The sequence below is a fragment of the Vulpes vulpes genome, chromosome 12, assembly GCF_048418805.1.
Source record: "Vulpes vulpes isolate BD-2025 chromosome 12, VulVul3, whole genome shotgun sequence".
Lineage (NCBI taxonomy): Eukaryota > Metazoa > Chordata > Mammalia > Carnivora > Canidae > Vulpes > Vulpes vulpes.
Window position 1 is genome coordinate 137,580,001 of NC_132791.1, and position 18,916 is coordinate 137,598,916.

The 18,916-nt window shown below is 37.6% G+C and overlaps 1 protein-coding gene across 6 annotated transcripts in view; it reads left to right on the plus strand.

Annotated features, from left to right (window-relative positions):
- MAP2K4 (mitogen-activated protein kinase kinase 4) overlaps positions 1–18,916 on the plus strand; it is a 132,122-nt gene that overhangs the window by 88,463 nt on the left and 24,743 nt on the right. For 5 of the 6 annotated variants that reach the window (XM_072730373.1, XM_072730374.1, XM_072730371.1 and 2 more), the window contains 3 exons: positions 5,216–5,335; positions 7,802–7,853; positions 11,014–11,141. The exons of the other annotated variant lie outside the window; for it this stretch is intronic. In XM_072730373.1, the coding sequence (XP_072586474.1) occupies positions 5,216–5,335; positions 7,802–7,853; positions 11,014–11,141 (300 nt within the window). The remainder of the gene's footprint in view (positions 1–5,215; positions 5,336–7,801; positions 7,854–11,013; positions 11,142–18,916) is intronic. 6 annotated transcript variants of the gene reach the window in all.

Below are 18,916 nucleotides of genomic sequence, written 5' to 3' on the forward strand. Positions count from 1 at the left end.
TGAGCCAGCTTTAGTTGCATTAATTTTCTATATTATTTTTCTGTTTAAAATTTTTTTCAAGGGCACCTAGGTGACTCAGTGGTTGAGCATCTGCCTTTGGCTCAGGTTGTGATCCCGGGGTCCTGGGATCAAGTCCAACACCGGGCTCCATGTCGGGAGCCTGCTTCTCCTTCTACCTATGTCTCTGCCTCTTTCTCTGTGTCTCTCTCATGAATAAAGAAAATCTTTAAAGAAAAGTTTTCTTCTTTTCATTCTGATCACTCTTGTTTTCTGCATATTTTGGCTTAATTTGCTCATCTGTTTTTAGTTTCTTAAGGTAGTTTTTGCTTTTTTTTTTTTAAACTGTGAAGTAGTTTGAATGTACAGACACTTAGAGGGGAATCATGGCGGACCCAACATTTTATTTGTTGGCTTTTTAAAGTAGATTCTATGCCCAGTAAATACACACATGACCCCGAGATCAAGAGTTGGATGCTCTACTGACTGAGCTGGCCAGGCATTCCTGATTGGTTAATTTATCTTAACTGTTGTGTAGTATTCTATAATTATACCATTTTTTAATGTTTCTTTAATAATCCTAATATAGGTCATTTCTCATTTTTGCAGTGATAAAGGGTGTAAAAATGAACTTCTTTTTGCATTTCTCCTTGACAACATAGGTTACAGATTCTGTATAGTGTATGCCTAGAAATATAATTGCTGGGTTAAGTAATATGAATTGTTTTCAACTTTATATTGGCATATTCCTCTTCACAGCAGTTGTGCTAACTTCTGTTTCTACCAATAAAAATGAGGATTTCCATATCAGGAATAGTATTTGGGTGTTAGTACTGGAACCTGTTAGTGGGTTACTGAGTTTGTGGTTTACATTGTTAAGGTTGTCCTGGTGGTCCAGGTTGGCTCGTGTAGGTCAGCTGTAATGTCCACACAAAGGAAGAGAAGTGGGAAGAACCAAAAGGCTGTTCTGCCATCATCAGCCGACTGTGTTGACATTTCACTGGCTGCCCTTCTCTACATAAGACTGGGATCTGTAGTTTCAGCTGGGCATCTTGTAAATAACAAAGAGGAGGTGGTTGTTGGGCAACCCAGAAACATTTACTGACATAGATCTCATTGCTAACGTTTGGTATTATTAAATGTTTCATTTTTGCCAATTGGGTGAGTTTGAAGTGGTATCTTTTAAAAATGACATTTCGGGCAGCCCGGGTAGCTCAGTGGTTTAGCGCCACCTTTGGCCCAGGGTATGATCCTGGAGACCGGGGATTGAGTTCCATGTCAGGCTCCCTGCATGGAGCCTGCTTCTCCCTCTGCCTGTGTCTCTGCCTCTCTCTCTCTCTCTCTCTCTCTGTCTCTTTGTCTCTCATGAATAAATAAATAAATAAATTTTAAAAAATGACACTTCCCTTACTACTGGCAAGGTACATAATTTTTTTTACATATGTGTTCAGGTCTTTTGTAAATTGCCTATCAATATCCCTTTGCCATTATTCTGTTAAGTTTTGTCTTTGCCTAATTAATTTAGCATACTGCTTTAGTATTCAGGGTACTAATTCTTGATTATTATCCAAGTAGGTGCTGTTGTTTTATTTTTGAACTTACAGTGTGGTATCCTTTCTCATACAGAAATATCCATTATAATGGAGTTCAATTTAGCGGATCTTACCCTTCATGATTTATTCTTTTCATGTGTGATTTGGGGAAGAAATAAGTCTCCTACTCTGAAGAACTCTTATTAAAAAAAGTTTTAAGCCTTAACTTTAAAAAAAAATCCATGAGATTTTTTTTTTTTTTTTGTATTTTTATTTGTGAATGATCTGAGGTACTTACATAATTAACTCTTTTCTATCTGGAAGGCCAGTGGTTCCAGCAACATTCATTGAATATTCCATGCTTTTGCAACTGTTTGCTTTGCTATATTTATCATTTTTCAAATTTCCATGTGTGCATGAGCTTTTGAATCTGTTCTGTTGGTATTTTTACTTCCCTCTCTATTTTATACCACTGCCTTTTATTGTGACAGGTTTATAAAAGAATCTTTGTCTAGTAGAGTAGGCTCCCTTCTTTAAAATCATCTTGGCTATGTACACCTGAATGGCTCAGTGGTTGAGTGTCTGCCTTTGTCTCAGGACGTGATCCCTAGGGTTCAGGATCGAGTCCTGCATCGGGATCTCTGCGAGGAGCCTGCTTCTCCCTTTGCCCATGTCTCTGCCTCTCTCTGTCTCTCTCATGAATAAATAAATAAAATCTTTAAAAAAAATTGCCTTGGCCATTCTTGGCTCTACTTTTCTTTAAAAAAAATTAATTACTTTATTTGAGAGACAGAGAGAGTGCATGTGAGTGTGGCCGCAGAGGCAGAGGAGAGAGAGAAAAATCCCAAGCTGATTCCGTACTGAGTGTGGAGCCAGATGTGTGGGGCTCAGTCTCACGACCCTTATTAGATCATGACTTGAACTGAAATCAAGAGTTGGATGCTCAGCTGACTGAGCTACCCGTGCGCCCTGGCTCAACTTTCCTATGTAAGTTTTAGGATCAGCTTGTCCAGGTACATGATAATTTTGATTAGAATTTACTTGAGTTCTTAAGCTAATTTAGGGGAATCTGACACTTTTATGATCTTGTGTCTTCACATTGTTTGCCTCTCTCTTTGGTCACTTGTTATATCTTTAGTCATATCTTATACATGTCGTTATGAGCGTTTTGCTTCTTTTGTTATATACATTCCTAGGAGCTTTACAATTTTTCTTTGTATTGTGAGTGGTGTCTTTTTTTAAAAAGATTTTATTATTTATTCATAAATAAATAAAACACACAGAGGCAGAGAGATAGGCAGAGGGAGAAGCAGGTTCCCTGTGGGGAACCCGATGTGGGACTCGATCTCAGGACCCCAGGATCATGCCCTGAGCCAAAGGCGGACGCTCACCACTGAGCCACCCAGGTGCTCCATGAATGGTGTCTTTTTAAACAGTTTATTTTCTGAGTGGGTATGTCTAAGCAGCCAGTGGTTTTATCTGTTTTTTGTCTCTAGGAACACTTATCTTGATCTTACTGGTTCAGTTTTTCATCATCCTCCACCTTTCTTTTCAGTAAACCCATATTTAGTGATTTCTGCTTTTGCATATTTCAGTCGTGTGGGTGTCCCTTCTTGTGCTCGACCATGAAAATAAGGTTGCTGTCGTTGCTTTTTGAGGCAGTTCAATCCATCCCACCCCCACACCCCCTTGTTTTTTCAAAAGCAGCTCACTGCTGCTGCTGTCTGTTCTCAGTTATGGTCAAAAGGAACTGCCAGATGAAATCAGAAGTTCACATTAGGCTATGTGCCTTGGCAACCACAGAGATCTCTCTCTGTCTCTCTGGAGCTGATTGTAGCATTGTCCCCCCCCCCCCCCAAGTTCTAGCTTATTTCCTGCCTTATTTCCCCTCTTCCATGTCTCTCTCTCTCTCTTTTTAGTTGCCTTCCTGTTTTCAATCCTTCCTCCCCACCCTCATTTTCTGTACCTGCCAGACCCTTTATTTTGTACTTTATGTGTTAACTCATTTGATTTTTGTCCTACTCTGTTGAGGATGGTGGGGCAGCCATGTTTCCTAGATGAGGAGTTGAGGGGGTCCCATAACTCTCTTTTGCTCTAATAAAAAAATTCTAGTGCATCTATTGAGATGGTGTCTTTAGCTTCAAATAAATTCAAGTGTTTGTGTTGGGTGAAGGATGTTACTAGTCTTTTGTGAGTGTCTGTCTGCAAGAGCACTCAGAAGAAGGAGCCACAGAGAGAGAACACAGACTTAAATAGAAGAAGTTCACTGTGTCAAATATATAAACATTCTGTGAAGACACGTAGCTACGTGCATGCTCTAGCAGGTGTCCGCCCTGTCTTCAGAGTGCTGGTCTCCATATTCAGCGCAGCATGTGTTTCCTGCATGTGAGACAGTGTCCTGGCTTTGTAGGTGTTGTTGGGAGCAACGGGATTTTGTTCTGTTCATGGCTCTGCTGCTGATTGGATTGTCGTTCTACACAGGCCATCTTACCTTAATGGGCATTAACCTCCTACATGATTATCCAGGTGGGAGATTAGTGGTCAAAAATCTCCAAGGATACAGCTGGGCCTGTAAATTAGTAACAACATGCAAACTCTTTTGAGATCATTTTTTATCATAGTCCTGGCATCTGTTCTCACGCTTGTAAGGTCCTTTGTGGCGATTGTTCATACATACTCATTCTTTCTGAGCGTTGTAACTGGGCTATCTGCTCATATGCTCTGTTTTTTCATGCATACCTCTCACAAACCATGTAGTTTCCAAGTAACAGTAATATTAGATAATACCTTTAATAGTACTCCATTCCTTCTTGTGAGATCGTTCCATGCTTTTGAGTTTTGTTTCTGTTTTTTTTTTTTCTTTTTTTCTGGAATTTGTGAACTATTTGTTTAATTAGATTTCCAGTCATGAGATGACTGTATCAAAGGGTATAAATACTGTTTCTCTTGTTTTATTGTCAAATTGCCTTCTGTCTGGTTTAAAACACACTGTGATGCTGCCAGCAGTGTTTGGATGATTCAGTTTAATTATGGCAAGCATTCATTCATCTAGGGAATGTTTATTGAGCCCCTGTGCTGGTGGACTGTGTGTTACTTAAGGGAGCTGGATGACAAACATAACAAGTTATATTTTCTATTATAAAATTTCAGGGCAAGACAGCACAGAGCAGGGTGAGGGGATGCTAAGAGTGAAATGACCTGCATTTTAAATGTCAGCCACCTGAGAAGGGGGCATTTGTGCGAGGATTTGAGACATTGGGTTTGCTCTGTGTATTTTTCTTCCTTTCTTACTAATTTCAGAAGTTTATATTGAACCTCTGGATTCCTGTAATCTGCTTTTCTTTATTAGTGACAGTAAACAGTTTCCCACATATTTTCTATGTTTGTATTTGATTATGGCAAAATTTGATATATTTTTAAAAGCACAAAAATTTCTATGTAATAAGACCATCCCTGACTTTACAGTCAAGAGTGGGGAAGTTGAATAAATAAGTTTGTGTTTACACAGGAGGAGACTCTTCTGGCCAGGGCTTTAATAAAAACCAAAAATTCCCTCTAATGCAAGATTTAAAAAAAAAAGAGGAAGAAGATTGTTTTTTCTCTAATTGTATTTCTATTTTAAGTAAAGGAAACATAGTACTTAATACTAAGATGTAAAGGAATAACAGCTGTTTGTTATTTTATAGGGTGACTGTTGGATCTGTATGGAACTCATGTCTACCTCGTTTGATAAGTTTTACAAATATGTATATAGTGTATTAGATGATGTTATTCCAGAAGAAATTTTAGGCAAAATCACTTTAGCAGTAAGTACCTGGTTTTCAAATTATTCCTTCTGTATATACTTATATAAAGATGCTTCTGGAGTTTTGAATGCACCTATCAGAATGTCCTTCACAGAATGTTGCTGACCTTCCTGGAAAATCATTTGTAATAGGAAGAGAGACAAAAATCACTTCTGTGGGGTAATTAGTACAAGTCATAAGAACAGTTTTCAAAATATGTTCTATGTAAAAACTACAATATTCTGTTCATTAAAATCACAATGAATCATAGTAGATTGTGCTGTAAACAAAACCAGAAAAAGAAATTTTCTGTTCCTTTTAGCCCTGTTGTTCTAACTACTTTTAAATTGCTTATGTTCTCACCATTATCTCTAAATTAATCAGAATCACAGCAGTCTCCTTCAAGTCCTTTCATTGAAATTCGTAGGGTGTCTTTCCTGTGGTTTAAGATTTGAGTGGTCCACTCTAAGCTATTGAAATTTTTGACTGGCAGTTTCAGTAACCAACATTGCTGCTGATTTGGCCAATTCACTTTTACCAGAGTACCAAAAACAAAAGAGGTACTCTTTTACACATGTGTTTGTAGTTTTCAAAGTGAATTCCTGATCGTTTTTCTTCCTCTGAATCTTTTAGTTGCAAAGGTTGTTCACAAAAATCCTTTCAATGGAGTAAAATTAGTAAGATTCTTAGAAAGCCCTGAGACTCTGAGCTAATGACATTGAGGTAGGTTAGTGGATGTATAAGCTAAGTTTTATAGGAAGCCGTAAAGTAGAAATTCTGGTTGCATGCAAGTTCCTGCCTCTTTGTTCTTACATCCTTCACCTCCAGTATAGTCTGCTGATTGTCAGCTGATCCTGTTTGATCATTAAGGGTTAATATAAAAATACATAGGCAGTTTCTGAACTGTATTTTAGTTGTGAAACGTGTGTGTGTGTGTGTGTGTGTGTGTGTATAACTGGAATTTAAAAAATCAGATTTAAGTCATAATGGTCTTAAGATTTATGGTAATATTTTAATTTATTTAGCCAGATTGGTACATAAATTTAAATATTTTATGAGCTTAACATTACAGTATATACCCTTTCATATGATATAAAATGAAACTGAATAATTCTAGAAACTTGTTTATTCTTGGGAAGATATATGACATTTTATATTGATCAATTTCGTCTTCTCTGTCCAATATCCCAAACCCAGTATTATATTGGAACTTTTACTATTCATGATAATTATAATGCAACAATAGTAGAATAATGACAGTAGCTAATGGTTATTGAATGTTTACTTGCATCAGGCTAAGATCTTATGACATTTTATCTTCATAGCAACTCTCTGTGGTGAATAGTAACCCCTTTTACAGATGACAGATCTGGAGCATGGAGAGGTTAAGTAATTAATTTGCTTTGAACTTCATACAGTTGAAGGTAGCAAATGATTTAAGCTCAGGCAACCTGATCCCAGAATCCTGTTGTTTTTTTTAAAGATCTTATTTATTCATGAGAGACACAGACAGAGAGAGGCAGAGACACAGGTAGAGGGAGTAGCAGGCTCCCTGCAGGAAGCCTGACGTGGGACTCGATCCTGGGTCTCCAGGATCATGGCCTGGACTGAAGGCGGCGCTAAACTGCTGAGCCACTTGGGCTGCCCCAGAATCCTGTTTCTAACCAGGGTGATCATGAAGTTAGAAATCATAGACAAAATTATTTTGTTGTGTATTGCAGTAAGTGTAATGTAGACACACAAATAAATCATTTGTTACATATTTGCCTATATTTCTAGACTCAGTGATCATCCTTTCTATTAAGCATAACATTTAAAATTACTTTGTGTTAAACCTCTTTTTTGCTAATTAATGACCCAAAGAACACAAAAGGCCTTAGCTACTTGAAAAATTACGAGTTCAGCATTCCTGACACCCAGCAGCTTGATGGAGCAGAGACTTGACCATTTGATAGCAAAGGGTTGGCTTGTTCTTCATTTTTCTTTGAGATTGTAGAAATTTCGATTCAAGCCCCTGTTCCCTATATTTCTGAAGAAATGCCTAATTTCTGGCCACGAGCAGTGATTAAACAATGTAAATTCTGCAGAAATTCCCATAGTTGTTGAACAGATACTTTGACTTTGCCAAAATTACTTTGAAGACTCAGCACAGTGGAACCAGACTGTGGACTCTTTTGTACTGAATTACTTCCATTCTTGAAAAATTTGAAGATGCAAGTAATGTAAAATTTTGTAATGACTTATTAAAAAATTATAAGTTATTGGGTTCTTTTTAGCTGTCAGGTAATAGCATGTAAAAACTACTGCATTTTCAGATCTAAAATAATCATTTAGTGTCTTTAATTAACATAAAAAATGGACAGAATATTGAAATAATTAAGCTTACAAGAATGTGAACGGCTATAAGGCTGTTAACCTATGATGAACTGTGTGCTGTGTGATTAAAGGATATTGGTTGTTTATCCTATCTTTGCTTTTTGTCCTTAGACTGTGAAAGCACTAAACCACTTAAAAGAAAACTTGAAAATCATTCACAGAGGTGGGTATGAATTATTTTTTATAGGTTGGAAATTAATATTTTTCCTTAAAAAAGAGATTAATATTTTTCATTAATAGGAAAACATTATTGAAAATTATAATGTCCCTGTGTACGCTTTTCTGATATATTTCTATTTTTAGTGAAACATATGTACCCTGACACTATTACTATTTTTTTCTCCGTAAAACTTTGTTATTAATTTAGGGTATTTTTCTTTTGAGATTCTATAAATTTCAGCTTAACTTGTTAGTATATCAAGTTTACAAATTGAAATAGATTTTGCCGCAAGGTTTTTATTAGTCTTAGTTGAAAAATAATTATTTATTTGCTTAATAGATAATGTTTCTCTTTGTATACAAATGTGCACGAAGGTGGTCCTGGGGACATTCAAAAAGTCTGGAGGGTGGTTCCTTGAGCATTTTAGAGACAGGTGTTTCTTTACTTCAGAGGACATTTAGCAAATAGAGATGCTTTAATTATTATTGTACATTGAAATTCCTCTAAAGCATTTGTACTTGTGAGAACAGTGATCTTGGCCTTGTTGGGCACAGGTCCAAATGTCAGGATTTGATGTAGATTTATTGGAAGTCCATGGGAATCATGAAATTAAAACAGCTAATAGATTAAATAGTTGCTGTCTTTCTTGCTCTGCTAGACTCAGGGCAGTGGGGTGGTGGCTTTGAAGAGGTTTCCAGGTTCCTGGTCCTCAAGATACTTGTAATGGGTAAACCCAAGACCATATGTGACAGCGCGAGACTCAGCCTGACAATAAATAGGGCAGAAAGTAAAAGGTTATATTCGCAGAAGTGAAAAGACTCACATTCTAGGAAACATGGTTTCTAGTGGTTACAGAAATTAGTAATTGGCACATTTAAGTAGTTTTAGTTTGGGGTTGACTCAGGACTACTGAAATGAGTTAACCTTGAACATCAGAATATTTCACTTAATTTTACTTTGCCCTGATGCTTGTTAAAAATCATTTTAGGTGGGCTTATTTTTCTCTTTTGGCTTAAAGTCATGTAGAGTTAGGGCCCATAAACAAAATGATTTTGTTCTTCTTGTAGTTCATTGCATTCTTATTTTGGGATTTTCCTTCCTTTTTGACTGTGTTTTGCACTTATGAGAGTAGTATCACCTTTAGGGCATTTACAGTTACCTTAGAGATACTTGCCAATCACAGTAAAGCACTAAGACAGTGACCAAGGAGTAGCTGAATAAAAGGGAAAAGCTTCAAAAGTAACTTGGGTTTTCCTATTAGTAAAATAAAAACAATGAGTTTATAGCAGTCTTTTTTTTTTAAGATTTTTTTTTTTTTTTTATTCATTTGAGAGGGAGAGAGTATGCACCAGCGATGGGAGGGGAGGAGGGAAAAGGAGAAGTAGACTCCCTGCTGAGCAGGGAGCCCTGACGTGCGACTCAATCCCAGGACTCTGAGTTTCTGACTTGAGCCAAGGCAGATGATTAACCAACTGAGCCACCCAGGCGCCCCAATATAGCAGTCTTTTTTATTAGGATCAGTTAGCTCTTTTGCTACAGTGAAGAGTGCTTTTGATCATGAGTTACTGCCTTAAAGTTAACTGCCTTAAACTTCAAGGAAATTGATTATTTGTCCTAACAAGTCCAAGGATGGGGTAGCTCTAAGGACAGTATGTTCAGGGCTCAAGCACCCTTCTTTTGGCTCCATCCTCAGGGTGATAACTGCCAAAGCAAGTCCCCAGTGTCACATGTAGACATGATACTTCTTGGAGAAGCTCTTCCTCTTCCTGTGTGGCTGTCATAGGAGCTGGGACATCTTCTGTACATTGCTCTGATGTATTCTCTTGCCTCATTCACCAGAGTTGCTTCATGCCCTTACCCTAAACTGGTTCTGGGCAAGGAGCATCAGGCTACCCTGATAATTGGACCAGCCAGTCCCTCATTTGGACAGGTATGGTTACAGCTACAGAGAAGAAAGGGGATACTTCCATAAAATCAAATACAGGTTCCACTGGAAGGGGTGGGGTGGGTGGTAGGATAGATGCTTGATAAGCAGCCCTGTCAGTGATGGCAGGAGACCTTTTCAGGTTTTTTTTGTACATCCCCTTCTGAGTTACAGATATTTTTGTATCTTGTATCTGTTAGTATCCTTTTTATTCACTGATCCATGCTAGTGACAATGAAATGGATAGAAGCATTGAGACCGGGATAGAGGATTCATGAGCAAAGAGAGAGAATGGGCCAGACAGTGGATTAACACATAGTGGCATTGAGTTCAATGTCAGTGAAGAAGGGATGAAAGCCTAGGGCCCAATTTATCAAGACTATAAAACCTTGGAGAAGCAAATGGAAGGGATTCGGCTTTCTGAAATTGACAGGAAAGCAAGCACACACACTTTGGAAGGGGTGAAAATGAATCTGGTTTCTCAAGGCCAACTGGAAGAAAGGGCTGGTTGGGGAAACCTGATGAAGTCATCTAATGTCAGAAAAATCTCTCTCAAGGAGAAATAATTATTAAATGGATGGATTTATTGAATACAAATAAAGGTCTGATACTGTAGTATTAGGTCTTTTAATTTCCAGAGCCCTATGGATTAGCAATTATTTTCATTTTGTAGATGACGAAATTGTGATTGCTGAGTCAAGTCAAGGAGCTTGCCCCAGGTCACGCTGTGGATTTGGGACCCAGGTTTTGAACCTTTGCTTCTCTGATCCCAAAGCTGTGGTCTTGTAGATGTACTGGATTGGATACTTTCCTGAGTTAGATAAAACTCAACTTTAAATTGTGGATGTATAATTTGTACAGTTTGCATTTAGGTGGCTAGTCTTTGATCTACTCTAAAGTAGCTTGGTATACTCTTGTAGATTAAATTCATTGTTCATATTTTGGCCAGTAAGTAATGAATTTGAAGCAGGTAAATGAATATAAATCTTTCCATGAAAACAAAGCATTATAGAATGCTTACATTTATTGTGAAGCATTTTTGACACTGAGTTTTTAAACATTGGTGTTCAGACCACTGTTTTCTCATTTTTCCTCATGTTCTTTTATATCTGAATTTTTAAGGACCTGATCACTTATCTAGTCTGAGGTTTTTTTGGTATTTTTGCTTAACGTGCTTCAGAATGTAGCTCATTTCATCGATCACTTGTACTTGATATGACATTTCTCTCTCTCTTACAGATATCAAACCTTCCAATATTCTTCTGGACAGGAGTGGGAATATTAAGCTCTGTGACTTTGGCATCAGTGGACAGCTGGTGGACTCCATTGCCAAGACAAGAGATGCCGGGTGTAGGCCATATATGGCAGTAAGTGCAAAGGCCAGACTTTCCTGGTTGGTAGTCTTTGCCCAGAGAGCCCGTGCCCTTTGGTGCTTTCCTTCTAAGGGGTCTACCACTGGTCATGCAGTTTCACCATACTAAATATTTTCCTCTGTCCTAAAAACCAAACTCAGGTTCTAGCTTCTCTGTGAAACTCTGATATTACACCAGTGAACTCCTGTTTCATTGTATTTCTCTATTCCACTCATCCAACAGATGGTTGGTTAATTTTCAGAAGGCCTCTGTGTTTCCAACACTCCACATGCTCACTTGACTGTTGTAGATAACATTGTAGGATCATGGACACTACGGATCATGCGTCCACATCACCCATTAACACATGGATAATGTGGCCTATAGGCCAGTCACTGATGCTTCTTTTCCAGTTGGAGAAGAATGGGAGACTGGAGTTTCCAGGGTTCCTAGTGAAATTAGTATGTCTTACAGAATCTGAGGCTATGTTCTGAATATTGTTGGTCCCTTCCTTAGAGGTGGATGAAGCACACTGACAGATTCAAGGGTGGAGATCTTGGGTATTTGCCAACCTAGAGCCTGTTTCCCCTCAGAGAGATAGACTTACCCTAGCCTTATACACGTCATACTCCTCTTACCCCAGCACGTACACATATGCTGTTCCAACAGGCTGGATTTTGATCTGTATTTAGAGATTTAGTGTCTATATTTTAAGCGCTTCCCCTAGATGTTGGTGTCTTCCTTAATGTGGCTGTGATTCTTTGGGGACTAGTACACAGCTCTTAAGTGGTGATAAATAGGCTGTGCAGACTATTGAGGCATTCCTGTCAGTAGTTTTGGCTGTGGTCTTTATGGATTTGTGTGTGCTTGTGCGTGTGTGTATGTTTGTACAAAAAGAAACTTTCATATGAAGTTTGGGCTTTGTGGATGTTGACTGTCCAGGCAGATTATTGGGAAAATTTGGAAGGCCTTGGGCTCATCATGATAATTAGGGTTAAATGGAACAACAATTTCAAAAGTAAGAAATAAAAATGTTATACACGCAGCATTTGGGAAGTCATATAATTTACACATTTAGTAAATGTACCCTGAGAATGAACTAGAAGCTGTTACCTGGACTTGTAGGGCTTATCACAGTATTAAGGGTGACCAGGTGTTTGTGCAGTGGGACATTGACTAAGAATTATGTTTGATTTATACAGGGTTTTTAAGATATATATATGTATATATATTTTTAAGATATATATATCTACATTGTATATATATTTTAATATATATTAAGACATATATATTATATATAAATATATATATATATTTTTATTTGAGACAGAGTGAGAGAGCATGAGCAGAGGCAGAGAGAGAGGGAGAAGCAGGCACCCCACTGAGCAGGGAGCCTAATGGGGAACTCAGTCCCAGAACCTTGAGATCATGACTTGAGTTGAAGGCAGGTGTTCCACTGACTGAGCCACCCAGGCGTCCCTGATTTATGCAGGTTTAAAAAATATAATTGCAGACCAACTAGAGCTGAATATTTGAATTCAGGTAACTTTTAAGAAAGAAGTAGACTTTCAATTTTTATGTAGAAATAAGGTTCACAGGCCCAGGTGGTATAGGGATTTTCTTTCCCTGCTAAGCTTCTTCAACCTTGGAATCAACCTCTAATCTTTACTGAACTAAATGAAATGCTTCTGTCCATTCTAGTCTTTCTGAGACCTATAGATGGATAAGAGTGATTGGCATTCATTTTATTACCAGCCTTGTGGTGGCTTGACTCTTCTTGATGTACCTTGACAGAAAACACAGAAATGTATCTTGTCTTTTATTTAAGATTTATTATTTGTCTTTAGTCTATAGGAATTGTGATATTTCTTTTGGATTATTTAACATAATGATGTATAAATAAGGTAGAGTTGAAACACAAGTGTTTGCATAAACCAACTGCCAATGTTAACGTTTTGGGACCTTCCCACCTCCCTCATCGAGGTGTGTGTGTAAAAACACAGAGATGTATGTGTCTGTATGTGTTGTGCGCCATGTGAAAGTAAGTTGCAAATATCACGAATGTCATTCTAAACACTTGTGTGTGTTTCTCCCATAAAAAAGGGCACTCTTCTACATAACTACAATACCATCACCACACCTAAAACAGAAACTTAAAATAATAACAAGAATTTCATGACATCACCTTGTTCACACACAGATTTCCCAAGAATGTCCCACATTCTGGGTTTGTCTGATTATTGTTCCCTCATGAATAATGTCAGGCTATAAATTTTTTCAGCATGGATATTTCGTAGATGATGGGTACTTCGTATTGCATCACATCACAAAACACATCCTGTTAGGTTATTTCATTAATGGTAATGCTTATAGAGATGATTTTTTTTTCTTTTAAGCAGTTGAGACATTTGTAAAATAGAAACTCATTTTCTCACAGTTTTTTATTTGTTCCTCTTCTCCAGATGAGTAATTGATGGTCTTTTCATTCTCAAAGGATTCCTTCACCCACTAGCCTCACATGCTTCCCCTCTGCAGTCCTCCAACACATGAAGAAACTTCTAAAAAGTTACACCAGCTTCCCTGTCTTTGAGGAGCATTTCCTCTTGTACCTCTTCTTCTGTGCTAGGAGCCCATCCGTATTAGTTTGTAAGATACTTAGTCTTAATTAATGAAGTAAGAACTCATTTCATAGCAATTCTTTCTAAAATATGTCAATTCACTTATCTTGGGGATTTCTCAAACCCTGGCTTAATCTCCTCTTAAAATACATATAGCCTATTAGGCCTGAAAATCTGACTAAGCTATAGCTCATCAACATCAAGAAATTGTTGACGTTTGTGTCCTCCTTTGATCTCTATTCAACAAATTTGGAAATACACATTCATTCACCTGTAATCTGTTTCTCTCTTTGGTTTCAAAAAACTGGATTCTTCGGGATATAATTTTCATTTTTACACTTGTATATAAGACTAAAACAATGATGGTCACTTTTTTTTCTCTTTGGAAGGCCATTCAGATAAAATGTTTGGTAAAGAACTTATTAACCAGTCCCTATAAGAGTTTTTTCTTTTTTCTTTTTTTTTTTAAGATTTTGTTTATTTATTCATGAGAGACACACAGAGAGAAGTAGAGACATAGGCAGAGGGAGAAGCAGGCTCCCTGTTGGGGAGCCCAATGTGAGTTTCGATCCTGGGACCCCAGGATCACGACCTGAGCCAAAGGCAGATGTTTAACCACTGAGCATCCGGGTGCCCCTATAAGACTTATTTTTGTTGAGAGGCTTCTCTTACAAACTCTGTCCCTTTGCTTGTTACGAGTCTGTTCAGATTTTCTAGTTCTTCTGAGTCAGTTTTGGTAATTTGTGTGCTTTGAAGAATTTTTCTATTCCATCCGGGTTATCTGACTTTGTCTTGTAAGGTCAATGTCTGTGCTTCCTCAGGTAGTTTCTTGTTCCTGTTCATTTCTCCAGTGAATGGGTCATACTTTCTAGTTTCTTTGCATGCTTTGTATTTGTGTGTATGAGAAACGGACATTTTGCGTATTAGAATGTGGTGATTCTGGGGGTGCTTGGGCTCAGTTGGTTGAGCAATCGACTCTTGGTTTCAGCTCAGGCCATGATCTCAGGGTCATGAGAGCAAGCCCCTTAAGTTTGCTTGAGATTCTCCCTCTATTCTAATCTCTCTATTGAGATTCTCAAATAAATAAAATGTGATTTTGGAACTAAATTGTAATTTTGGAAGTAAAATGTGACGATTCTTTCCTTCTCTTTGTGGTTTGTTTGGCTCCTTTCTGTGAGATGTTAGTTGTTTCTCTAGTGATTTTTTTCCTCCAACAGTCTTGTTTTTAGAGGCTGTATTCTTACTCCTATGTGGTCTCTGATGTGTTTTCTTAGCTTGTGTTCAGCTAGTGTTTTGACAGTTTTGTTTTTAGTTTCCCTAGTTTTTTTTGGGTACCAGGACCTAAAAAGAAAAAAAAAAAACATGAACAAAACAAAAGGAAAAAAACACCAAATATTTTAGTCTTTGCAGATTGGCTATGCTTGGGCACTCCTGCTTGACTCAACTGTTTACAAATCTGCCTTAACCTCTGGTTCTCTAATATATCTCTGTCTTCATCTTTCACACTAGCCATCCACGGGTCATTCATTTATGACGTTTTCGAGAAACGTCCTCTGATTTTCTGCCTTGAGTGAGTTCCAAGTTAGGCAGAAGAGGAGCGGGTGCACCACCACCTATTCTTCATTGCCCTCAGACAAGTTGGAACAAACACAATTCTTAATGCTCTGTTTCCTCTTCCCTCTGGGCCCAGGGTCTGGGGTCCGACCCTGGGAACGCTGGCTACCATCTTAAGACTGTTGTTGAGCTGGAGCAGGGATTGGGATGAGGTCAAGTCAAAATGCTGCAATGTTACTTACCACTTTTAAGTTGGCTTTTTCTTGATTCACTGTTTGCTTGGTTGTTAGAAACTTCTGTTTTTTTTTTTAGATTTCTGACAGAGTTGGCTATGACAGTTTTTTTCCTTATTTTTTTTTCATGTTTCTTTGGAGGGATGGTCCCTTGGAGTTACCTCTTCTGCTTTTGTTTGCTGTGTCATTCTATATATCACTTTTAATGAAGGTAGTATGGCTTCACACTAATCCTGTTCAAATAACTGGGAGATAGTGTACGAAGTGGCTTTTTAAAAATTTTATTTCTGGATGACATGTTACAGGTTTGTCAAGAAAACTTTGTAGAGCCAGATAACTGGGAGCCACCATGTGCCATTTTTAGTGGTATAGATAGATTGTGTATATCAGCACAGGAATTAAAAGTACTGAGAAAAATCTCAATAAGGAACAACTTTTCTAAATCTAGCGTTCCCCAAATATTCGTCAGTGAGACCCATTTCATATTGTGGCATGCATATTAATAACTGGAAGAGATTCTAGTCTATGGAAAACAGTTTATTTAGTAGTATCATAAATGCTGTAACTGTCTCAGGCTTTTCAACTGGGAAAAAAATAAGTTTTCTTCAGGGTGGCTAGCTATTGCTTTTACGGCTTTGTCAATCAATTAGATCCCTGTTCTTCTTGGTTTAAAGATTTTTTAAATGAGAAAAATAAAATAAAAACAATACATATAGTGTATAGTATGTAATAATGCAAATAATGTGTTTTTATTTCAAGAAAAATGTTTTTCATAAAATAAAGACACATGTCCATACAAAAACTTGTGCATGAATGTTTATAGCACACAGCTACATGAATGTGTGATAGCCAAAAGGTTGAAATAGCCCAGATGTCCATCAGTGGATGAATGGGCAAACAAAAGGTGGTCTGTGAACAGGGGAATATTACTCAGCCTTAAACAAAAATGAGGTACTGATTCATGCTATGATGTGGGTAAACCTTGAAGAAAAACTAAGTGGAAGAAGCCAGGTATAAAAGATCACATACTCTATGATTCTATTCATATGAAAGTCCAGGTTTCCCTATAGCAATAGAAAGTAGATGAGCAGATCTGATAGTGGGGGGAGGTTGCAGTACAGCAGATAGTGTGGCCAAAAGTGTAGGGTGGGGAAAGGGTTCTGGAACTGACTCTGATCATGGTTGCCCAGTTCTGAGAATATAGGAAAAGCCAGTGAATTGAGTGCTTCAAGTGGGTGAATTGTATCATGTGTGGATTATATCTCAGGAAAGCCCTTAAAAGAACAGCAACTGGAGGCCACCCTTCTTGGGCCAGTAATGAGACTGCGCTTGAGGTGCACAGTCTCTGAGAATTTTAACTTCACAGAAATCAAGCTTAGGAAACAACTGTCCATTGATAACACTGCTGTCATCTTTGGAAATGGGGATTTGCGAGTGAGTAACCAATATCCTTTCTTTGTTTAGCAGTTTGAATGCTTATTTCTGAATGTTAGAACACAACAGACTCCCCCTACCCCCATTTTGGGCATTAAGTCCATGATGGTTTTCTTTTTTTCTTTTATAAAGATCTTATTTATTTGAGAGTGAGAGAATACATGAGATGGGGGAGGGGCAGAAGACAAGCTGACTTCCCACTGAGCAGGGAGTCTGAGGATCTTGGCTCCATCCCAGGATCCCAGGATTGTGACCTGAGCCAAAGGCAAAAGCTTAACTACCTGAGCCACCCAGACACCTTCATGATGGTTTTTTTCTAGAAGAGCTTTCTACCTTAATTTTGAATTTTTTAAAGATTCTTAATATTTTTTGCCTAGTAAAACATTTTGGAATATTCAGGGAAAGATTCCAGATCGGATTATTTTCTCTCTTGAATGCATATGTGTATACCTGCACATTCTTAAATGATGCTCATGTGTCACTTTTTCTGTTTGTACCCGTAACTTTGAGATGAACAGCTTATCCCTAGAGGCTTGATATTTTCCCTTCGTGGTGACTTTGAAATCCCATTGCATTATACCTGTTTTTAAAATGTCAAATGAGGGCAGCCCGGGTGGCTCAGCGGTTTAGCACCGCCTTCAGCCCAGGGCATGATCCTGGGGTCCCGGGATCGAGTCCCACGTCGGGCTCCCTGCATAGAGCCTGCTTCTCTCTCTGCCTGTGCCTCTCTCTCAGTGTGTGTCTCTCATGAATAAATAAATAATAAATAAAATCTTTAAAAAAAAAATAAAATGTCAAATGAAATAACTCAGCGTTTGAGAACTCTACTATTGATAGTATTATAAATGTGTTTCTTTTTTTTTATAACTGTTTCTTTATTGGAAGATTATGTCCCTGTTCAATATATAAAAGATAAAATGCAGACTAGTAAAATGGAGAAATAATTACCCATCATTCATTCATAAAGAGAAAAAATTGCTGTGAGCATATGTCCTCCTACATTTTTATGTAAATGTAATTCTCTTGCACATATGCTTTTCATCTGCTCTGTAGGCTTTTGCAGGCATGTTTCCAGGTCGATGCATCTTCATATATAATGAATTTAGCCACTAAAAATGAACTGGCTTTCTATTTTTGCCTGCATGTGGTTTTTTAAAAGTGTTTTGTTATTCTAAATACTGCTGCAAAATTTTTAAGCTGTGTCTTTATACAACTCTTTTCTGTTTTCCCTTAGCTATAAAAGGGGCATGCTTCTTGATACCTTTGGGAAAACAATGTAGGATCGAAAGGGTGTGTTTTCTAAATAGGTATCATTCTGGGTTACAGTTTTATCTTTGTTGAGTTGATAGGTCGGAATGAGATTTGTGAAAAATTTGCTGGGATTTTGAGAAAGATACTTCTCCATTTTTTCTTACATTTGGCCACTTTTATGTATTAACCTTTGCCCATTTTTCTATGAAGATACCAATATTTTCTACTGATGTAAAATATGAGAATTTTAACCCTTTTCTTATTAGGTTTAGGTTACATATGTTTTCCCAGAAGCTGTTCTTTGTCTTGAACTTTTACATATTTTGTGGTTCAATTACAGAAGTAGAAAGATTCCATGTGGTGAGTTTATTGGTGTTACCTTTATGGTTTCTGGCTGTTAGCATATCTTGAAATATCTTTCTTATACCAAGATTAGACATGGTTGCAGAGTCACATTTGAGTACCTAAGTTTAGGCTCTTGTTTTTTATGCTTTGGGTTTCAAATCCTGCTGTGATCGGTATTGGTGTGTTATCAAAGGGAAGAGTATAACTTTTCTGCCCATAGATGGTTAACCAGCTAAGAATTTTTTTAAACTCTGAATTTGTTTTTTATTCTTTTCTTTTAAAGATTTTATTTTCTTTAAAAGAAGATAGTCCTGCATTGTGCTCCCATGGGGAGCCTCTTCTTTGAGAGGGAGAG